General features: G+C 40.3%; 1 protein-coding gene across 3 annotated transcripts in view; it reads right to left on the bottom strand.

The window, feature by feature from the left end:
• Positions 1-2,592: 2,592 nt before the first annotated feature.
• The window catches only part of dpysl3 (dihydropyrimidinase like 3), a 45,498-nt gene continuing 23,570 nt past the window's right edge, over positions 2,593-24,520 (bottom strand). For 2 of the 3 annotated variants that reach the window (XM_076889342.1, XM_014414218.3), the window contains exons 2-14: positions 23,657-23,745; positions 22,296-22,480; positions 20,770-20,934; positions 20,556-20,617; positions 19,516-19,596; positions 17,312-17,380; positions 16,094-16,214; positions 15,167-15,323; positions 14,611-14,752; positions 13,635-13,805; positions 10,489-10,668; positions 8,702-8,873; positions 2,593-4,396 (exon numbers count right to left, since the gene is read on the bottom strand). In XM_076889342.1, coding sequence (XP_076745457.1) covers positions 4,302-4,396; positions 8,702-8,873; positions 10,489-10,668; positions 13,635-13,805; positions 14,611-14,752; positions 15,167-15,323; positions 16,094-16,214; positions 17,312-17,380; positions 19,516-19,596; positions 20,556-20,617; positions 20,770-20,934; positions 22,296-22,480; positions 23,657-23,745 — 1,689 coding nt within the window. In that variant the 3' untranslated portion in view covers positions 2,593-4,301. The remainder of the gene's footprint in view (positions 4,397-8,701; positions 8,874-10,488; positions 10,669-13,634; positions 13,806-14,610; positions 14,753-15,166; positions 15,324-16,093; positions 16,215-17,311; positions 17,381-19,515; positions 19,597-20,555; positions 20,618-20,769; positions 20,935-22,295; positions 22,481-23,656; positions 23,746-24,520) is intronic. The other variant, XM_076889343.1, reaches the window with a different exon arrangement.

The raw sequence follows: 24,520 nt of genomic DNA on the forward strand, positions 1-24,520 counted from the left end.
AAAAAAAAGAAAAGAAGTTTGATTCGGAGATTACTCTGCTCCAGTCTAAAGATAATGCTGCCCCCTAGTGGTAACTGACTACAGGTACAGTGAGTCTTGGATTGGAAACCTATGGTTAATGTGCAAAAAGGAGAAAGTTGAAAACATTTTTGGTATCACATGTGGAGAAATCAAAACCAAGCTAATGTATATTGAAAAACCTGCTTCAGTGGCCATTGTTTACTGTCAGTGCGACACTAGGCTAAATTGGCAGTGGATAAGTGTCTCAGGGAATTCCTTTAATGCAGTCAGTATCAAACAAACTCAAAGCATTTCCTGTCCCTTCTCTCACCCACATGCATCTACAAATACAGACCTGAGACCTGAGACCAGCCCTTCCCTAGGTTATCTCGAAGGCACAGTCCAATCTCTCCTCCATAGAAACCAGAGCTGAGGCAGCACTTTCCACATAAATGGCTGATCTGAGTTGGTGGGGATGGGACTCTCAGCTGATAAATACTTCCCCAATCTGCTGGGCATCAAACAGATATAATCAGCAAACCTCAGCTTGATGATCTCTCTGCTTATCAAGAAGGTAAGGGAATCGCTGCCAGTTTGTTAGTGCGTGTGCAAAAATGAGAAAATGTCCACTGTGTTTGATAATAATGGTGATTTATTACTTATAATCTATAATTTTCCAAGGCAAATAAGAGCGCATTAACGCTCTCAACTATTAATACATTTCCAATAACACTTAAAGTACAGGAAATAATAATACTACACAGTCAAACCCCTTATTTTATTACTACTGCATGACTGGCATCAGCACTACTTCACCAAGTGGGAAATGAAAGGACTGGATGAGTCTCACAGGCTCATCTGAAACAATCTGAACTCCGTAAGTTAAATGTAAATGTTAAGGGAAGGAGAGATATTCATAACTCGTCCTGTTACAGCGTTGTTTGTTTACATCAAGTGTTTTTGCAGTTTTTGTGCATGTCTGAAGATGCTTGACAAATTTCTGGAGAGTATTCTGATAATGATGTGAAATCAAATCACAGTGTGCACTTACAGCCACCACGCACACTTCTGTTTAGATTGCGGTTGCAGACTCATTGCTCCGTCTGCTTTTCCCCATCATCACAGTGATGTCATGAGACATTTACTCACTACCTAACAATCCAAGAGGGACCTCGCAGAAGTTTTACTGCTGGACCATAAAACTGAGGGCATGTGTATGTAGCCCCCGCTATGAAAGACCTATGAGAGACTATGGACACTTTGTCCAGCCAAAGTAGTCAGATTTCATTCTTTTTTTCTCTGTCGTGGAAGCACATGTAATTTTATTATGTTATTTTCTTAACCTTTGTTTAAACAAAATGCCAACATTGCCTGGCATCCTGAGACTTAACTATGATTAAATTTCACTCGAGGTGTGAGTGGTACACCTTTCTGTACTGCTGGACCTGCACACTGTCATTCTTACAGTCCCTTCCTCGCTGCAGCGCTGACAGTATGTTTGCTGAAGTTTTACTGCAATGATTATGCTAATTCTATTGTTGACAGTAATAAGGTGTTTAATGCATAATAAGCTGCTTCACATTTCCAAGGCAGTGGAAAACCTTTTAGGATTTCAGGATAGAGAAATACTGAAATCCTGCACAAACTGTGCCACAGCTATGTTTCCATACCAGTAGCTGCAGGAGGCTGAGTTTTCCATAATGAGCAAATACATGACACATGCAAATAGTTAAGACAAAAGCAGACACAGTTCTGACACTTTGACTGAGAAACCTGGATAACAGGCATCTGGCACTAATAAACTTTGCTCTTAGAATAAATGTTTTAAACCATGAACCTTCCTGGAAGTGCTTCTGTATTATTAGAGTGCTGACCATTCTTGCTAAATCATGAACACTGAGCCTAACAGAGGCAGATGAGGCTCTTTTTGCTTAATAAACAAAATCAGATTTCAAAATAAGTTTTGTATTTACTCAGGTTATCTTAATCTACTACTAACTTACTTCAGCACAGCACTGTAGATCTTGCACATGTGTAGAGATGTCAGAAGTTCTTCGATCATCCCCGGAGATATGCAGGCCAATAAAGCAGAAACTGTGGCCACATAAAGATGTTTATGCAGAGGTATAGTGCTGCAGGGCTCTAATCACTATTTATTGGGAAGTGAGTCATGGCAACTTTTCACAAAATACATAAGAATGACCTAACACGCGAAGTGCATATACCATGATGGTGCCAGAACATTTGTCCAAACAACATCCAGAATTAAAAAGTAATTATGGATGCAAAACAGATGTGAAGTGAAAGAAGCAAAGTTAATCAAAGTAGATCATTTTTATAGTGTAGCGTACAACTTTCATTTGCTGCTAGAGCATTTGTTGTAATATTTTCAATTATATATTTGCTTCAAACGATTGTTTGTTTGTTTTTAAATTTACATTTTATGCAAAATGCCAACTTTTTTGGAAACAGGGTTGTAAAAAAACTGCCTTGAAGCCTTCCCTGCTTTACACACTCAAACTAGTCTATTAAATATTTCCATACATCTTGATGTTAAATAATTAATATTATAAAATAAAACAAGTCAGCCAATAAGTTGCAACTCATGTTTATTCTGGAAACAAATCATACGTCCAAAGCACACTGTATTTTTGACCTGCCATCTCTGGGTTTCGATACAACAGTAAAAAAGAAACAACATAAAAACAGTAACAAAGGTTGTCAAAGTAACATAAATACAACAAACCACCTGCCAGATTAAAAAAAACACAATCGTCTTCCCCTCTCCCCCCACAATGGGCCAACAACAGAATACAAAGCTTACCTTACTGCACTGCAATCCTCTGCCTTATCAAGAAACAGCAAAGACATGAAAAAAACACAAACGCCCCCCAACACAATCACATCCAGAGTATTTAGGTAAACTGAACTGGGCTCAGTTATATTCGTGCTGATGTTAAATGTGCTGCATTAGAGGGCTATGCTGTGATGACAGAGGGAATGACGGGCTTCCCCTTGTCCTAGTCTTGAATGAAAAAAATAAAGCCAGAGCTAAAGTGTTATCATAAAGCAGGTTTGTTATACTTCATCAATTCATTGCATCAGTCTTTTTTGTTGCCCTCAGTTGCAAAGCTCTTCAGTTAAAGTCGTAGTTACAAGGGACCGTTACATTTATTTTTAATTCGTGTGATCATCCTTTCATAATCTTTTTTCCCCTCCCTTTATCCTTTTCCAGATGATTCAGGATTGCAGAAACAGCCAGTAAGTTAGAAGCAAATGCAAAGGACGGTTTCTCGCAAAGCTCTTTTTTTCTAGTGACGATGGAATGCAGGAAACAAAAAACTCATATAAACGTTTTTTTGGGATTAAGAAAAAAATCTGGAAAAAAAAATGTTTCTAATAATTCTTCTTTCTATTCTTTTGTTTTCACATAATCTTTCCCAAACAGATTTGTCCATATTCCTTTTTTTTTAAACATCAATAATCAGTACAGTACATCATGGGGATGGTAGTCACCAAAAAGCAAAGAGGAGGAGTGCAGCAGTATCATGGATCACGTCACCCATATTAATGTGGCCCATGCAGCTCCATGCCCGACAGCACTCCTGCCCTCAGATTCGATAACTACCTTTAACTTGGTCCAGGAAACCCAAACAAGCTGCAACAACATCATCCACAAAGCTACATCACATCTACCATATGTACAATGCCACCTAGAGCTAACCAAACATACTGCAAGATAATACATGGCTACCGTGGAATCTAGTGTTATGTTTTGCTGACTATGGAGCAAGCAGGCTACTGAAAAGGGGTGACATTGAAAGCCGAACAGGATGAACGAACGATAGCGTCATTCTGAGACATGTGGTATCCGTTTTCCTTTGCGAACAGGGTTTGTTTTTTTGTTTTGTTTTTGTGTGATTATACTGAGTTTTCCTGATGTTTTCACATTGCCAAAGTACCAGATAACTATTCCACATAGATGAGTAATGAGACTTAGATCAGTCATGTGAATTTGGTGGAAATTTCACACTTTCAGTAAAAAAAAAAAAAAAAAAATCCCAAAACACAACCATCTATATACTTGACGCTGGTTCACATTCCAGAGGAAAAGGGATACTTTTCTCATATGAGCATAGTAGCATTGTGACAGGTAAGGCATGAGGATTCAGTGTTTTGCTTTTTTCTTTTGTTTGTTTTTGTAACTTTGAAATAATCGTGGTCCTCTGCATCTCCTCCCCCCTCCCCTCTTCAATCCTGCACTCTGGCTGTTGTCATTTTCTTTCTGCGTGTCCTGCTGTTTAACTGAGAGATGTGATGTTGGAACGACCACCAGGGGGCACTACGATGCGCCTTCCAGCAGGCCTGATGGGGATGTCATCAGGGGTGGGAGGACCTGCAAAGAGAGAGATGGACAAGATAAAGAGACCAAAGATATCGGCTGGGGGGTGGGGGCAGAAAGCAGAGTCAAAGAGTACAAAAAGAAGACATCTGCAGGGTTTCTCTGAGAAATGAACACAGATTTCTAATTAAATCCAATCAAATTCCTATAAATTACTTGTGCTTGCATGGAAAACACTGGCAAGCAATTTAGATATGGGAGGAACATACATTTACAAATTTAGTTATGCACTGATAATCTCAAGTGCATGTTCATGAAATTAATGGTAAAGTGTCAATTACATATGTCTTTGTGTAGTCTACTGTTTACTTTAAAACCCCAATTTTTCTTAAAGCTGTGAAAATAGGTAATAGGGTAAATATTTATCATACAGTCATGAGTAAAATGTTCTTTTACCATGTAAGATCTAGAGCATTTGGCCTATTATATGTTTGTTTAATCTCAACGTCATAATCCTATGAAATACTACGCTATTGGTGATGTCTCAGGAATGTATAAAAGTTATATGATTACTGTATTAAAATAAAAAATAAAATATCCCACAACAGGATTAAAATCTCACCAGACCCCTCATTTGAACCCCAAATCAGTTCTCCGGTGTAAAAAAAGTAAGCCCCTAGCATAAAGTGTTACAAAGATATATAATCATCTAATATTTTGCCCCTTCATATCTGATTGGTTAGGCTTTATGGAACTAAATTAATTTCTTAGGGTGACTGGGTTGAATTTAAGCTCTAACAATGTTAAACCATATCAAATGAGTGTAACGCGATCAGATATACAAAGCAGTCGGAGCGCCTCTGCCCTTGTACAAATTAGGTTATGCTGTGTCGTTTTGTTGAGATGAAAGTAACATAACAAAACCACCGAGATAGTCTTGTATGTTGGGACTACAGTAATGTGAAAACATGTGACAGATTAAATAAATCAGAGAACTGATGGTGGGATTTACTCCCTTTTGCCCTCCACTGGAAACCAGTAGCAGCATTTGTCAATCCTGTCAGACAGGACAGCTTTCATGTCATCACGGCACACAAATAATTGCCATGATGCACTCACGTTATTACTTTCCCAACACTAGAGGGCTTCTTGAAACACATCATTATCTATGACATATGGTATGTATCACTGAAGTGACAGGGGGATGCAAATGTGAGTAGACCTACTGCTGTACGAGGACTGTGAAACATTAACAAAAGATGCTTAAGTCTGACATAAAGAATGGTGTTTCCAAATGATAAGTCAGGTTGCCTGGTCTAACTAATGATCAGTGCGTGTATAAATGGAAAGTGGAATGATGTCAGACTATGATACACTGTGTCTAAGCAAACAATCCTTCCCAACTTCTTCCAGACAAGCAAATGTACTCTGCAGGCAACTAACAAGGAAAACTATAACAGATCAGACTCAGTGAGAGAGCATGCACACGAAGGCACATACAATTATACAGCAAACTTACTTAATGTTAATATTTCAAAGCCTGGGAAAGTAGGAGCAGTCTTACTCCCCTCTTAAATCATGTACTCAAATTTAGAAATTCTTTCCAGTGGAGGTCATTGTCTTTTTTCATCTCTGAGTTCAAACACTTGCAAAGACAGGTTGCTTAATACAGTAAATGCCAAACTTCATTAAGTACAGTTGTTTATCCAAATGAGTTATCAGCTTTTAAAAATGATCCATATATTTGTAACGACTTCCAAAGACTACAGTGAACCCAGCTGTGGTCTCTCCAGGTTAACCAGAGTTGCTCTCACTGATGTAATGCTACACATGGACACGTTTAGTCAGTCAGGGAGGACAGAATCAGCTACGGTCGCTCTGTTTGATTGTAAAACAGCGCAAACACTGAGTGGCTTGGGATTTTAACACGCGTATGAAGCGTCACTGCTTGGTAGCTTGACAAAGTGCATTTCTCACATTTGTTTACTTGAAGCTAATCTAGTGCTGCCCTGACAAATGGGCACAATCATACTGTCACTCAGCAGCCCAGCAAAATTTAACAGATGTCAAACGTGAATGTTATTGTGAGCTCTCACATTATAGTATCTTAACAAATCAGGTCCAGATGACTGCAAATGCTGTACTTTTTAAAGCTTGAAACGTAGGTTCAAATGTGGTGAAAACTTCATTTCCTGCAGCTTTCTAAAAATCTTTTCAAAGTATTTTCTTTTATGCTACCTTGTTAAATGTATTTGTTGGCTTTTTGCCTTTATTTAACGGACACATTTTAAGAGAGACAGAAAAGAGGATGAGAGAGAGAACGACAGAGAGGAATTACAGGAGGTAAAGGACCCGGAGCAAAACTAAAAAACTAAATTAAGAATATAAAAAACAGACACAAATCTTAACACATATCCTGGCTTTGCAAAGCCTACAACAGTTCATGTTGCTAAAATATTAAGAGGGCTTGAATTCTATTAGAGAGGCTGTATTACTGTAGTTGATGTTAATGTCAACATGTGTTATCTTTGCCAATATCCATAGATTCGTATAAAGAAATTGCTGACAGATACAATTTAAAAATGTCTGTTTGTTAAGTTATCTGCTATGTGCAAACACAACACAGGTTCATCCCTCGAGTTAGGTGACTTATTTATGCTTGAATGAGTCATAGGTCAGCGTTAAGTGGTTTAATATAAACATTCCTCTGAAAATAGTCAGGTACGAGAACTAGACTGGAAATGAGTGAAAACTATGAAAGACCTTTGAAATAAAAATGACGAAACTGTCTTGCTTCTTGGGAGCAAAATATAAAGTTATATAAAGTGGATCAAGACTTTTGCACATATTTTAAACGCTTTTAACATTAAAGGCGTGCTTAATCCAGGGTCATGTTTACTTTACATCAAACAACATTAAAGTGAAAACTTTTACTGACTGTGTTAGAAATTTAATTTACCGTAATTGTCGGGCTATAAGCCGCTACTTTTTGCACAAGCTTTGAACCCTGCGGCTTTTAGTCAGGTGCGGCTTTTCTATAGATTGTCCATGATTTTTGTGATATCGTAAGACGATTTGTTTTGTTTGTTCCGCTGTTGTACGGCACTACGTTGCCTGGCGGAAGGATCGGGGTTCAAGAGTGGTATGTTGGTCACATGTCCGTCCGCCAGGCAACATAGTGCCGTACAAGTAGCGCGAAAAACAAACTTCAAAGTAGCGCTATGCGTTCAGCGGGAGTCGTGGATGACGAGCGGCGATAAACTTGCGAAAAGCAAGTTGTGCTCAACTCTACCGGTGGATTCTGACAGCGTGGAAAAGTGTGCAAACATCCACGATCACCAACGGATTTCGAAGGGCTGGACTGCTGCATGATGAAGAGGAGGACACCGCCACGGCCCTTCAGAGGGTGTTCGACTCCGACACTGACAATGACAATAAGGATTATCTTTGGTTTTGAAAGTGACAACGAAGGAAAGGAGCTGAGAGTGGATGACGAAGCCATCCTGAGCCTGTTCGTTTCCGACACTGGAGAAGAGGACTTTGGTGGTTTTAGTGCGCAGGAAGATGGTGGTGAATGACTGACTTTTCTTCTTGTTAAAGCCGTGTCACTGCACCTGAGCCTAAAAGGTAGTCCGAATCTATTTTTCTGGTGTGCTGTAGGTTATTGTTATGTACTACATTTGTTACTCATTTATGAAGCACAGCACATGTGCAAATATGTACCCATAACTTGATTTTCAAAATATTAATAAAAGGGGTGTGTCTCCAAACAGCCATCTCTTTCCTGACAATTCGCTTTGTGCATATTCTCTTACATATGATAAGTCAATATTGAAACACCTGCGGCTTTTAGTCAGGTGCGGCTAATGTATGTACAAAACAGGATTTTCCCCTGATTTTAGCTTGTGCGGCTAATATTCAGGTGCGCTTTGTAGTCCGGGAAATACGGTAATAGAGTCTTCAATCAGACTCAAAAGAATTCAAGCAACTGCCTTAATGAAATGCACAAACAAACAGCTCTTTTTGGAGCATTATGTACTGCAAGCAAATGCATGCCATACTGTGCAAATTGCAATGCATGAAACGAGATAATAAGACATTATTGGGTTACTCTCCAGTCAGCCAAGGACTTTTAATAAATCATTGACAAAACGCAAAGACATGATGAGAATCACACGACTGTTATCTGACTTCATATAATGAATTAGTAACTGAGTTAAAATAGAAGAGGATGAGGGTGGTTTAGCTGATGACCATGGATGCTCCTCTAATGTTTGTACGTACAGTATGTGGACAGATACGTGGAAGAAATGACTGGGTAACACAGGGATTGTTGTTCTATTAAAAAAGTGGTCTCACCGCATGGTGCAGGGTTACCTGCTAGACTAAATCCAGACTGGTGCAGGTTTCTGACAGGCTGTTTGGTTGGGGAAGTACGGGCCGAGGCCGAGGGGGTACCGCCACGGGACATGGAGAATTCAGAAACTGGCCCATCGTACATTCCCCTGGGCACTGCCCTCAGAACAGCCAACTACAGGACAAACAGAAAGAGCAGAGATGGTGAAAAGAAACATAAAGTATGGCAGCATGTAGAAACAGAACCAACATGCAGGTACTAGGAGAAACATTATGGCATTTTGCTGTGCAACAAAAGGTTAAACGCAACTAGCTTCACACATGTTTAGCATTACATGGCTGTCTGTATAACTGTTTGTGTGTCTAAATTATATATGCATCTTTTCCTGCCAAGAGTCAGCTCCAGATTTACAAATCCACACAAACATACACAGAAACACGCAAACTGAAACACGAACACACACAATCAAGCCCTTCTCGAGGTTATAGAACAGAAGAGTCACCAAAATACAGTTATGTATTCATAAGCTTTCAAATCAAGTTAAAACTATTAGCTGACTGTGAAAAGCCATTGTCTGTATGTCTGTCAGTGGCGTGACTCAGTGGAATCTTGGAAGCTCGGTCAACACTTAAAAAGAGACATCTGTGAATGAAGAAAAGCATAACAGTAACTGCTACCAAGACAAACAGCACACTGTTACTACAGCTCCATTTTTTCATCAGCAGCCAGCTGTGAATTAAGAAACTGTTGGGCTATGAGATTTCTCGGGCCGTAAGAAAGATGGCAAGAGAGCAGTAAGCAGGGGCTGCTTTAAGTATAAGCTGCTATACATCACATGGTTAAATGGGCCCATTTCTCACACTTTGAACAGATGAGTAATACTTTAGGGTGGGTGTCTAATGAAATAGTGCTACTTGACTACAGTAGCTTTCTGGGTTTGGCCCTGACTGCACATTAACATTTAATTTACCTTTAGTTTGGGTCCTCTAAGTTTCTACATGTTTATATTTTTCTATTCGGATATTTTCACAAGTTCTCCTTGATTTCCCACCTATTCAGGAAATAAATATGGACAATATGTTTTACACCTTACTGCCAACTGATACCACTCCCATGTCTGTATGCTGAGTATGAAGCATCAAGCATGTATAGCTTAGCATAAAAACAAACTCCCTATGTATCAAGAAAGCATCAAGTTCTCTCCAACCTCAGCTACTCAGTGGCTCTTGCTGTAATCAAAGCCACCTTCCTAAATATCTTTTAAAATCGAGAGTCTAAAGTTAAAATGCAAGTTTAATAGTATGAGTAATCCTCTTAGCGTGTGCGGTAGGTCTCTCTAAAAGTGTTATCCAAATCCAAAGTCAATGTATCTTTATTAATCCGAGATGACAAAGCCATGACCACCCTCAGTGTATGGACCTTACAGCGTGTAAGCACAGTCAGTGCCCTGTGGCTGAACCTTGGAGGGTGATGTCAGAGTTATTATATCTCCCCCACATCCCACTTCATTGCCTCCTCCATGGCTGCCCTCTTTTCTCCCCGCCATCCTTACTTCCATTTCACCCTAGACTCTCCTTTCCTTTAGGTACATCCTAGAAGGCCTTAAAGTCCTTCACTGAGTTGTTTTCCCCATTTCCTTTGTATTCTATGGTTTTCTAGTTATGTTATTGTTATTCTGGCAATCTAACAGTGCTGTAACGGAGTTCATGTTGTTCAGTTCAAGTTTTATACACTAACTATATTACCACATGTAAAATGTAGGCTTTAAAAGAAGAATAACTGCACTTACCTGCTTCCTGGCTTTAATACGCTTATAGGCAAAGTCAGGGAAGGGAGAGCAGGGAATGAAGCGGCCCACTCCGGAGGTGGCGTGAAGGTTTCCATCTTCCAAAACGATCTTACCCTGGCAAATCACCACTAGTGGGGCGCCACGCAGCTCCATGCCCTCAAAGATATTGTATTCAGCAGCCTAAAAGCACACATATGATATTGTCAAAGATTGTTGCAGCGGCAAAGAAACTAGTGTTTATTAGATAAAGTTTCCTATTAGTTATATGCTAAATGTACTCTTCAATGACTGAGGAGAAGAGGTTAAAACTTAACTCTCTTTCTCGAATTCGTTATCATTCATCACCTAGTTCTTTACACTTGTCTGTTTGGCATGTACAAACAGCTGCCCTCATCCAGCTGGGCTCAGATGCCTTCATAGTACTTTGTAGTATCACCGCCCTTCCCTTCTTCTGGCTCCGTATGCTCTTTCACTTTTCTTTCTAATGCTCTTTCCAGTTGTCCACTTCTTAATGTTTTCACTCCCTTGCCTTCTCTTGCTTGATTTCTGTAATCCTTTGCATTTTTTAACCATGTTGTGCTGTTCATCCTCCTCCATTTTTCCTTGTGCCAACTTCCTTTTTTTTTGTATGTATGTGTAATCTCTGATGGTCCCCTCCCCTCATTCCATTGTTGCTTATTTCCTCTGCACACGGCCCTGTTTTCTACTGCCATCCAAATTCAGGCCAGAACAGGACATAACTAAGACTCGCTGCATGCCAAACATGATGTCATGACTAATCTGAGCGGGCTCTCAGTGTCCAACAGTAATGCTGCCTGTTCTTCTCTATGTATCCAAATACCCTTATGCACATCTATGTATTTTATGTTGACAACAACAAGCAATCAAAACCAGATGTGGGTTTACTGATAACACACTGAGATATAACACAGTTCAGGGAAAGCATTCCCCAACACAGTACGCTGGTAAGCAGGTCAGCTCCCGTTTGATTTTGCTGCCCATTAAGGCAAGACACTTGAAGACAATAGGATACAATGTAGACTACTTAGCTTACATTTAGACAATCTAATGAAATGTGTGCTTATGTATATTAATGTCCAGTAGACTAGTTGTCTTTGAATAAGCACTTGAACGTGTGTTTTGGAAACTTTTTTTCTCTGTAGTCTGAAAGAAAGCATGTCGCTGAAGAAAAACAGGCCCCACATTTAAAAATTGATCAGGGCACGAAAAAACAATTGTTTTGCCTGCAATGGTTCTCCTTAAGAGAGATTTATTTGAAGTGGGAGCTGCTGTGATTCTGGTCATCTGCTTCTCTCTGTGGTTTTACAGCTGGAAGGACAACTAGGAGGAAAGGAAAGGGGTGACATCATTATGCAAGAACCCATGGATCCTCGGTGGATGTACTCCACATTTAGAGAAGGCATATTATTAGTCCACTTCTCTCTGTTTCACGTCTTGTTCCTCCATCTGGAGACAGCGCCATAGTCTCGTCTTCCAACAAAAACAAATGTCATCGAGCCTTTAAGCAAGACAAACTGAAATCTACACGTTTCAATTCATCATTCCTGCGATCAATTTAGATATTACTAGCTTTTCAGCTAATGCATACTCTCCCTGCTCGTGGACAGTGTTTATGCAAAAGCAGGATTTGTCCTAGGCTGCTGAAGCCGTAATTTCCTGTGCGGACACTTCCTCTGCTGCTGAGCGGCCCGAGAGGAATCTTTAACATCTGTGTAATGGCAGAAACCTCATTACTCATATATACCGTGCATACTGTACACATAGTGTGTATGTGCGGAGCACAATGTGTGCGAGGCCCTCGGCTTAAACTGTAAGAGTGTACAACAGGATGCAGTTTCACATTTCTAATGTAATTTCACTTTCAGTATCGAACTCTGAACTCATAACTACACACAAAGACGCTCAGATTTCGAATGGCCTTAAGTGCAGTTTAAAAGGGTTATTCATTTACATTCTGCTGACCTTTTTACACTCGTTTCCACCCGCTCTCTTAGGAAAATGTGACAAAACATTTCTTTAATGTGAAAAAAAAACCCCAAGTGCTAACCTATAATATTATACATAAGTCAGTGCATTGGGAAGCAGGAGGAAATGGTGTGCACTATCACCTCTGGTCCAGGCTGCATATTGTGTGAGATGTTTCCCATGAAATCAAAAATACATTTCAACCAAAGTTGCTTTCTACTTATGAGACGTGCAGCTCGCCAACAAGCAGTGTATACAGATGTCCAAAATCTCCAAGGTTTTATGAAACCAGCTGAAATATTAGTGTTTACAGTAACAGAATCTCATACAATGAGAGCCATTCTTTAAACCCACTTTTCCAATTATTCATGTATTTTGGAGGATCTGTGCAAGTGAAAGTGATATAGAGGAAGGAAATACCTCTTGATTATACAGCACATACATTCTCTGTGGATTAACTTCAGTTCTGCTGAACTAGACATTTTGGCAGCATTTGCATCATTGTTTGTTTGCTGTTTGTCTGATTTTGTTGAATAAGCACGGCATAAATCTTTTTTTTTTTTTTAATAAATAACTGCTTCATCATTATTAAGGAGTTTTGAATGTATTGAGTCTCAGCATTGAGACCTGGTCTTGTGGTGAGCCCAGTGTGGAGTGGAATTAGTGAAGATCCACTGAGAATTCATTTCCGTTCCGAGGTACTCAGACCTCTCTGGAAGCTGCTCAAAAATGTGCTTTTTTTTCCCCTCCCTAACTTACTCCCAGTCTCCCTTTCTCCCTCTCTCTTCCTCAGTCTCTCTTTTTCTTTGCCTCTTGCACACAGATGCAGACACTTACCTCCGATCGTACATTCTACTTGTCTGTCCCCCTGCCCAAAAATACATCTCACCCTTTAAAGCACAATTTTTCTTTTTTTCTTATTTTAAAAAATACCAGATGTTTTGGGGGGTTTTTTTGTAACACAGCTGTTATATTTAACCAACTAAATCAAATAAGGTTTTTGTGAGAACTTGTGAAGCATTACAGTGCCTATGGTTTTACAGCATAAATGTAAAACAAGTAGAAAGGGAAGCAAAAAAAGTTAAAAAAAAAAAAAAAAAAAAAAAAAGAGCCAGGACCTGCGAATTGAATTTAACTGATACTTTGGTCTGAGTACATACTGAGTTGTGTGTCTTGGCAGTGATGGTGCGAATGGCGTCTGTGTCCCAGATGACCAGATCGGCATCAGAGCCCACAGCAATCCGACCCTTACGAGGGTACAGGTTCAGGATCTTGGCTGCGTTAGTGCTGGTGACGCCCACAAACATGTTCTCATCCATCTTACCTGTAGTCTGAGAGCAAAACAAGCACAATGCACGAGCAAATATTACTGGAAATGTTGAGACTGTATCCATTATCCATATATTAGCATTATGGAGCACACCCTACAGCATGTAGTCCTACTACTGAAGACACATTATTCAATTAGCTGAATGGTGTATTTGTAGTATTAATGTAAATGCATGGAGGACGTTTTTAAACTTTGAGAAAATATCCATAAAAACAGTTTCAGATGATGCATTTTTCTTACATTTAAATCTCTCAACATAAGATACTATGTGTAAGTGAAGGTTCAATATTTTAGCATTAAACTATGAAGCTGTCATTAATGGGGGATTTCTTAGAAGATGAGTGGAAGCAGGGAAAACAGCTAACCTTTGTCAACCTTTTAAAAATAGGCCTACTGACAGTCGGTCCAAGTTTGGTGTGAGCCAGGATTCTAAGTACTTGTGCTGAGGAAATGTATTGAGTTTTATGTTTAAAAGCCTACCCAAATTTCAGAGCCAGCAATGCACTTTACGGCAAAGCTAAACAAGGCTGCATGTTAATTATACGGACACAGTGATATAGAGAAAAAAATAAGGCTAGAGTGCTGTTTAAAGGGGAAAAACAGACATGGATGGACATGTAAAAGAGGCACAGAGAGTGACATAGTGGAGCTGCTGAGTGAAACACAACAGGTGACTGCTAAAACAAAGCTAAGGGACATAAAGTTGCTGATGTTCCTCTGGGAAAATCGTAAAAATAAAATGAATCAAGATAAAAATAAAAAATAAACGTCACCATGCGCCTCTATCAGTATGTGATTGTCCTCACCACAGCTTTGTCCCAAATGAGAGCCATCCTCTCCTCCACTCCATTGACACCTTCTGGGATCTGGGTGAAGTCATCCTTGCCAATGGCCTTCTGGGCCACGCTGAAGGTGCAGTGAGCGCTGCCAGTCACACTCAGGTCTCCACTGGGAGGAGAAGAGGCATACTGAAGGTATTACACCAGGACAGTAAAGTCTGTGTACAGCATTAAAGTTCTGTAAACATAAGTAAATATGCTTCTACTTCAGCAGGAGAAGCAAAACAAAACAGAAGGGGGACTGAAAGTAAAGAAGTATGCAGCGTGCCAGAGTTTGTCCTTCCAGTGTAAACCATTACTAATGTTTCCTGTTTCCACATGAAGCAGTAACTCACTTACCAGATGAAGTCCATTTCTTGCACAACAATTGCTGATTCTTCATAAGAAACACAAACTTTGGATGTATCTAAATCTAAAATCTAAACTTTAATAGCTATAATTTTACAACACAGTGGTGTTCATGGCACTTACAAACAACAACGTTTCTGCACATGCAAAATGAAGTTGCAAAGGGGATGTGTACCTGGACAGGAGTGTGTTCAGATAGTCTGGAGTGGTAGGATCGGGGCTAAGAGGAGGTGATGTTACAAAAGAAGCTGCTTTGGCCCAATTCTTGCTCCAGTAATGTGTCCCATCAGTGCCCAGACTGGCTGTGATTGGCTCCCCAAACACAACATTTCCTGGGAAAAGAAAATCAGTCAAAACTTTGTTAGACGTCAACAAAGTGCCCAGTGTGAGGGTATCCATTTGCATAATCATCAATTGCGTTAGTGCACCTTTATTTTTATTTTGTCAGCAGTTTAGTCTCGCTAAAAGCTTTGGCAATTCATGTGAAAGTTTCCAGCAGGGGAACCATGCCAGCATTGGCAATGCACAAATTCCACTTGCTCAGTTGCAGCTGAGGTTGTTCTCTTTCATGCACGGTTTGAGTCCTGTCACTAACACGTGTGCTCTTATGCTTCTTCATAGTCCCTTGCACTAACATACATTATTATTTCCTGGTTTTCATATAACAGCTCGGGAATGGAGCCAAACAAATGTGTCAAGCTCATAAATGCTCCTAATGGATTCACCTGAGTGCAGAGAAGGCTATCTGAGGTCAGCAATCTGGTGTGTTAAAACCTCATTTGGCTTTCCACCAAAGACATTCAAACACATATTGTTCTTCTCTTCTTGTTTTCATTACATTCTCAAAAATTGTTAATTTCACAATCCATCTATGCCAGGCAGGCTCTTGGTTCACATCTGTTCTATCCTCTAAGGAAAAGTGTGTGTGACAGCTCAACCACAGAAAAGACCTGAACAACAAAGCTGAATGTTACTCTAAGAGTGGGATATTTTTTTCATTATACCAAACAGAGACAACTCAGCGTGCACATTTCTAGTCTTGGAAAACACAGAAAAAGAAAAAAAAAACATATAAAGGCCCAGGACAAATTCTGCTTTTTACCTTTTTTCCGGGCCTGTGAGATGATGTCAGCAGCACTCTTGCTCATGACCCGTGTCACGTAGAGCGGACAGTTGGTTTGGCTGGCGATGGTGATGGCACGAAATACCGCCTCTGCCTCCAGCTACAGACGAAAGAGCACAATGCGGTTGACTCGGGAATGTTTTTCCCATTAAGATTTTGTCAAACAAACTTCAAATATCACGACCACAGCAAATTATACATTTTTGGAGCTGTATCATTTGAATAATTTGTTTTGAACCCGAACGACAAGGAGAAGCTTATAATTTTAAAACTGGGAAAGTCAAGGATTGTTTCAGTTATATTGTGTTTGAGTAGTTAAATTTAATGCGATCAGCAAACAAATGTTTAAAAGAAACTTAAGTGAGGTCAGACTAACACCCAGTACTTGCAGATTTTCTAAGGTGGGAGGCTTTAAAAGCAAACATATTGGACACATTTTAGACACATGTCCACAACGAAAAGCACCTGGTGTTTTATTGTGATTATTGCATTTCTGAAATCTTCATCTCCATATTTGTAAATGCTGGCTAACGAGAACTAAAAATGACTTTAAATACAAAATTCTACAAAGGTTTCAAGTAGAAACGTCACTGCCTCCATATGATGGAAACACTGTTTTCTTTGAGTCCAGAGGTTCAGTCTGGCTTCAATGACCACTGGATTAGTACTGAATAAGATAGTGTACACTAATAGAGAAATACTTGTCTGACTTTGCCTGCTTAAGAAAATCATGTTACCAATTTCTAGATTCTTAAGACTCCACTCAGCTACTTGACATTATGATACTGGTGGGACCGGAACCCTCTGCAGCAGCACAGAATGGAAAATCCCAGACAAGTCGTTGAGCTGAAAGTGTGGCTTTGATTTTTGTTGTTTGCTGAAGAAACATTCACAGCAAAAACTGGATGGAACAAGAGACTTTTTTTTCACCCAGTGTCTCAAATGTATCTGAAACCACATGTGTGTAACAGGAACAACGTGTGTGTCTGAGGACCAGTCCAAAAATGTCACTGTGCAGAATGTGATTCTTTACATGCACAACCATGTTTGTACTGTTTGCACAAAAAAATGATAAATTATAACATGGCTAATTTATTTGAATACTTTTTTAGGACAGTCCCTTTCAAAATGCTTGCACATGCAAATGATGCATAGTAGCTAATATTTAATATAGTGTATGATGTGTGAATGTTAGACCTCTTCTGGCCTGCTCAGCACATGCCCCTCTGGTCCAGTGATACCCATCTGCAGCATCCGGGCCTGCTCCTGTTCAACACACATGCAAAAAGTCAACTGTTAGCTGCTCAGTTTATAGACATAATGTACAGTATGTAGAACTTTCTGGGAGGTCTTCATCAGTCTACAAACTTCAGAATGATAAACCGTTTCTGATTAGTTCTGCGTGTGTTAAGTACACGAACAGCAGTTTTAACATGTGGGTCTGTGCACGGCTCAGAGCAAGGAAAATTTCACTTTCAGAACATCACCTAAAAGCAAAAACTCTGCTTTCAGGTTAGTTTTCTTAGGCATTAGTTTGTACCTTTCCTTGCATAGTGTCATTTAGAGCGACTGTCTGTGAGTTGAAAATGTATTACGGTGACATGCTTCTGCAAATAAGGCTTTAAGCGAGCATCTCATACCAGTGGAAAATCAGTAATACTCTGTCTTAGAAGCCTACGATTGGTCAGGCAGCTAAAATTAAAGACTGAGACTATATCAGCCAAAGGCAAGACAACTTGTACTGTAACTGAAGAAACTAGTGGCATTCCTGTGGTCAGTGCTCCCCTCAGCTATCTGAGGAGAAAAACTTTGTTGCAAGGAGCAGGACCTGTTGATGACAGACACGGAAAATCTAGACATGTCTACAAATGAGAGGAATCCCAGCTGTGTTACTACACGAAACAAATTTGTGGCTCTGATCAACATTGCTGCGCTGAGACTGTTCCCCTTCCCCAAACTCACACAGAAGAGGCTGCCTGGCTGCCTACATTGGGCAAGCAAAAGCAGTTACAACCTAAGTTTTTCAAGGTGCATTTCTAATACTTATGCTGCCTTCAGGAGATGCTCATGAAGTTGTTACAATAAATGGCCCTATGGCTAAATATGTTTGGAAAAGTTTAGAAATCTAGCATTGCTGATCTCGCTCCAAGGAAACATAGAGTCAGGAAAAAGTTATAGGATATGGGAATTATGGAAGTTGCAAACCCTTTCAGGAAAAAAGTAACTGAACTTTCAGTACATGAGCTTTGAGAGGGGAGTTTATCTCAAACCGGCATTTATTGGCCATTTGAAGATGAGAAGCTGTCCTTTGGCATTTGTTTCTATGCTTTTCCATGGCTGTTGTTATAACAGAGAGCTTCCCAAGCTAGCTGAGAAGTGGGGTGGGGTCCAGCCAAAAGACCAAAACACTCACCTAGGAGGGACACTAGTCAGATACCTAATCCACCTTAACAGAGATTTTTTAATGCAGAGTAAGAAGAAAGACTGAACTCTTCTAAGGATGTGTCCAGACACCCATGGGAGAAAGCTAATTTCTGCCACTTGTAACAGCAATATTATATTAATATTCTTTTGGCCATTGTTCACAACTCATTGCCAAATATGAAGAAGACCCTGCCCCAACCTGGACTAGTGAATCAGGTTGTAAAGCATATCCTCAGGTTCAGAGTTGCTACTTCTCCCCCTGCAGCTTTGCACTTGGCCACAAACATCTCCAGTGTATGCTTAAGGTTGAAGCCAGTAGAACCACATCATCTGCAAAAGCAAAGATGTGACCCACCCCTTGGGTGCATCTAGAACTTTGAGTAATAAAAGCTTGAACATAATCAGGGGCGGCTCTGGCAGCAAATCTAAACAAGACACCTCTATCTTAGGTGGTCTAAAGTACAGTACATGACATAATCAAGTGTTCAGACATGTTGGTCTTACAGATGGAAATCAGACTTCCAAGTTAAAGTTGCAAACTGGATAGGAGAGCTGAGAATTGCGATGAATCAGATCCAACACGCACCCGCATACACACACAGTGACAGAATCCAGGCATGGTCTGGAGCTCTGACTAATACCAGCCCTCTCGATCCATCACCTATTACGGTTGATTCACTTTCATTTGTCCACAAAACGGCACAGCCCTGTATAAACTACACCCACACATTACAGTCCTACAGGAAACAGTCTCCCTCTCATCAGTGACAGTGTGTTTAGTCTCTAAGTAGTGGAGATGCACTGTGATAAGACTAGAAAAGTGAACTGAAGTGAACTAAACTGAAATAAATCATACTAAACAAAAACATATCACAGAGTTGGACCGGGCACAAAAGTTCAGAAAAAAAGAAAAATGAGGCAGTGAGGAAGCAATGGAGAAGAAAGGTGTCTGTTAGTGCACTCGTTTCCATTGTTACCTCAGCGATGATCTCGCCATTTTCAGCGTGGACCTGAGCGATGCCTCCCCGCTCTGCCAAGAAGGTAAAGACCTCATAGAGCTGGATGAGAAAGATAGAAAGATTGAAATTACAGTGGCACTTCTTTTATATTTCAAATCCTGCCTCACTGTTTACTCAAAGAAAGGGCACTCCTTTTTAACTCAGAGGTCACCCATAAGCCACAATTTAAAAGAAGCCCACAATTTACATGATGTCTACTCCGACACGCTGCAATTATTGTGTGTGGTCTCCAGAAATGGTGAGAGTCATGTGGATGAACTGCAGTTGTTGTTATGTTGCTGTGCCACAGTTCCTTAGCGAGCTGCATGACATCAGTTTTTCAGGCTGGACTATTTCAGTTGAAACGTGCTCCTTTGACCAACCAAATTAGGTACGGCTGTATGAGAAACAGAGTCCTGCCTCACACCCTCTGGCTTTCCACTGTTTTTTGAGTCCTTATAAAATCGCAGTACGCATAAATCAAAGGCTGTGAACAATAATTACGTAGTCCTTTTTTAGACACTTTGTCACCATTGGAGCCAAGTCACGGCCATTTCTTTTTTGCATGTTGACTGTGAAGTTACAGGAAGTTGGCAATGACTCATTTTACATTGACTGCAACTGGGAGTTTGTGACACGGTGAAATAATAATAAAGGCCATGAAGTGAGCCCTTTTCTAATGTATGATGAATTGAGGACAAAAGCAACAGTCCTCAACAATTCAGTGCAAAACTAATATTAGGCCTTCGGTAACTTAAAATAGCTTTCAGAATTAAAAAGTTGCAGCTGTGTCTCTTCAAAGGCACCATCTCGTCGCTGAGCCGAGTTGGAAAGATAGCAACACCAAAGCAAATTTTGCACTGAGCCTGGCATTTTTCAAAACTGTTGATTTTTCTCCCATCCCTGCACATCAAACATGCGGGGAAAGATGACTGCTGAGAACAAAAAGAGTTTTAACACAGATATTAAAACAGCAAAACCTGGTCTTTAAAGTGTGTGCTACATTTAAGGCGCTCTACCTCACTGTTGCTCATCTGGTAGTAGTCCTTGTACGCCATGTACACCTGGAATGAGTTCACTCCTGCAAAAACAGTAAGTCAACATGAGAGAAAGATAAAATGTGAAACGTTTTATGTAAAGTTTAATTTCTTTAACTACTTTTAAACAAAATCTCCCAAAGCACTCCACCCCCCCTCACCCACGAAGCTCTTATAGCACGCCATCAAGACCCACCCTTTTCCTTGATGAGATTATCCACCTCCTGCTTTACGCTGTCATTCCAGTGGGTGATGTCCACATGGAGAGAGTAGTCGCAGCAGGCTTTCTCATCAGCCCACTGCCTCCACTGGTCATGGGCCTCTATCAGACTGGTACCAGGTTCTGACATCACATGGTCCACTGAAGAATAAAGGAAGACAAGTATTATCAGACAGAAAGAAGATGAATGCAAAAAGCGAAATGACAGATGAAGTGGCAAAGAGTTGACACAAGTGGGGTGGGCATAGTCACACGTAAGGAGACAAAGAGAGGGCAGCGTCAGGATCTGTCTGCTGGTGCTTTTACTTTCTCCCTGCATTGTTTATCTTGCATAATCAGCTGTCTGTCTGAATTCCTGCAGTGCTCAGCCAGTGGGAAATAACCTTGTCAGATGTCACATTGCATTTTGTACATCTCTATCTGGGTACAGGTGTCCTTGCACAAAAATTGAGCGACTTTACCTACTTTTATATTTTCTGTGTAGCCACGATCACATTTTTTATTAATAGGAATGGTGCACATTTCGATGCAAGTTCTTAAATGCATCATGAATGCTTTGCATGGATGCTGCTTGCATAAGCACAAGCACATATAATTACATACATAATGTGTATATTTGCATGGTTTTCTGTGCAGATTGAAAAGCACACAGTACGAGTTTGTGTTTCTGTTTGTGGACACAACAGGATCACAGTGCACAAAATATCCTGCTACATCTAACTCAGCTCTAATAAAATAAGGCCTCCTGCTGCCTTGCCACCTGACTGCCTTCTTTATCTTATTAAAGAAAACCCAATCTGCTTATGTTAATAGGATATAGCTGAAAACAGCAGTCGCATACATACACACAGACACACACACACACAAAACAATGGCAAACGCTCAGTGTCCACACTTTTTTTGTTCACCATCTCTCAACACAACCTCATTTGCTAGTTAAGACAGACATGTACGATATAAAAAAACAAAAAACACACAAGCAGACAGCAGAGTACACATTTCCACTTGGAATATAATCCCTCTATGAATGGAGCTCATGAATAGAGCTTACTACAGTAGCACGCCTGTTAGTGGCTTTGTCTGTTTGAAAACAGGGCCAACAGGCAGCAGAGGAGCAGTCAGCCCAAAAGAAGTTTTAATGAAACTGCAGCATCTACCAACTGTGACAGCATCTCATCCCTAACCTACATGAAGTTCACAAATCCACAAAAGAAAAGGCTGTAGTCAAACCAGACATGGGAGTACGACACTGATGCCCTATTTCTTTGGGAGTAGTGTTTCACTCTATAACCCCCACCAGTCATCGCCCCCTACGCTCAGTCTTTTGTATGGTCCTCTTTCGTAGTGGGACCAAAACCTTTTCCCATGCCTCCCTTTCTCTTTTCCTCTGTCTGGCGTTCAGCCATCCCTCCCCTCACTGCATTTTCTTTTTAGCTTTTTTTCTGAAAAAGCTTTACTATTATCAGCTTCACTGCGTGGGTGACCTTTCCTGCAGCTCTTACCGATCATGGTTGTCCCACCAGCAAGAGCGGCCTTTGATCCCTGGGCAAAGTCATCCACAGTTGTGGTTCCACGGTACGGCATCTGGAAGTGGGTGTGGATGTCGATACCACCAGGGATCACCATCTTCCCGTTGGCCTCAATGGTTTTCACACCACCAGGCACAATCAGATTGTCACCAATCTGCCTGTCAAGTGAAGATGATGTTATCGTAACTATATTAAAACCTGTCCATAAATGTACACAAACATAATATAAGTATTACTTCCCCTTTTTGATTATTTATCAAAGCTGAGATGCCAATTATTCAAATTCAGGGAACCAAATTATTCCAGAAAGGAAGACAACATAGTAAAAGGCAAAAAAACGTTTAATGCGTATAAATCTAAAGCAGAAAAAAACTAACTGAAACAAAGTCAACCTAGCCTGAAGCGGGACAATGTCACCATCCCAACACATTAACATTTCGCTTCTGCTAAAAAGTATTTTTATAGAAGACACAAGTTAGACAGGCAGGCAGAAGCCAGAGTCTCTGTGAGTTTGCCAACAGTCCAATAGTGCCGCCGGCATGTGGGTGTTTATCATGCAACACCAGTCTTTCTGTGGGCTCCTCTCTCTGAGCTGCCTCACTTAGGGGCAACAGGGACAACTGGGAATTCAAGTGGCAACAGAACAACGGGGAAAGCGAGTGAGACAGTTCCACTGTCCTACCCCAGCCCGGTCAAGAACAGCTGTTATCAGTTTAACTGTTACCGCAACAAGTTCAGATTGTTAGCTTCATTCATTCAGTCTGCATTCATGTCATAATTCTTAAATTGTTTCAGATTTCCTCATCAGTGTTTTGGAGGAAGTGTTTATAAGACTGCTATTCATTATGTAGCTGGTGTTCACTTAGACTGTAATATCTGCTCTTCACTTAAACTTTAAAACTATCATTGCAAGTGGAGCAACCAGTTTTTAACCACTACTGTCTTAGGATCAAATAGCATTCAAAAACTAACAATCTAATCATGATTAAACTCTTGAAGATAATCTTTAAGGCCCAAGGTGCTCTTTTCACATTTTTTAATACTGTTTTACCCTGGTATAGATAATTATTTCAAAAGAAGCCCTTTGATTTTGAATTTCTTCAAGAACTTTAGAATTATCTGTGTTTCAGAGTTTTAGAAAAGTAAAATATTTGAATTTCTACAGCAGCACTATGCACCTTCAGGGGAGAGAAGGATTTAAATATAAAGGGGACAAGTAAGATACCACATAGCCCAGATAGAAAATAGTTGATGAGGTGAACTATAAGTGGAGGGACGAAACCAAATGGGAAGAGGTGTGAGCAGAGCAGAAAAGAGGACAGTGGAATACTTACTTAATGAGGCCATCCTCCATGTAGATATCGGCATGGAAGGACTGATCATCATTAACAATCCTTCCGCCTTTGATCAGAAGCCTGTCGCTCTGTAGAGAAAGAGATGGGCAGAGTGGAGGGAAAAGGAGGGAGGGTGGGGTTGGAGGGGATGAAATACGATAACAATTATGATTCTATGCAACGTTGTGCCAAGAAAATTTGTTTAGACATAGTAAATCATCCTCTACTGGAAATTTACTTGCCTAAGTCACAATATTACTGTACAAGAATTAGAACTGTACTCTGTTTGTCTGTAGTGAGATTATCTCCTTATTTCTTTCCACCCACAGGATATGAACAATGTTTCATTCATGGCTGCTAGAGAGGGGTACATGTGGTGGCCGTGTCACAAGCAAACACATCTCACATAGCATAACTATATGGACCACCCAGTAAGTCTGCGTGCCCAGAAAAACAAGCAAGATTTGGGAGGAAATGTCTTCATTTATTTGATGAACATCAACTAGTGTCAACTCATTACCCACTTTTCAGATGGCAGATGATTACATGACATTCAATATCTGGATCATGTCAGATCTGTGACAAAATACTGGTTGCACTGATACATAAACTGACTATGGACCCATATATATGTGAAGAGCTCTGGGTACAGAGTATTATAACCTCCTGCATCCACACATGGGGACATTACATCCTGGCTTTGTTTGCATCACACACTTCATTCTACTTGTGTTGTGCTGTAAAATAAACCTAATGTCCCCTTGTGAGCATGTTCTCACAAGGGGACATGCATGTAACAAAGTATGTAAAAAGAATTCACACATAGCTAGAAAAAAGTAAAAAGGCTCCCCAAACAACAGCTCT

Source organism: Maylandia zebra, linkage group LG10 (assembly GCF_041146795.1).
Source record: "Maylandia zebra isolate NMK-2024a linkage group LG10, Mzebra_GT3a, whole genome shotgun sequence".
NCBI lineage: Eukaryota > Metazoa > Chordata > Actinopteri > Cichliformes > Cichlidae > Maylandia > Maylandia zebra.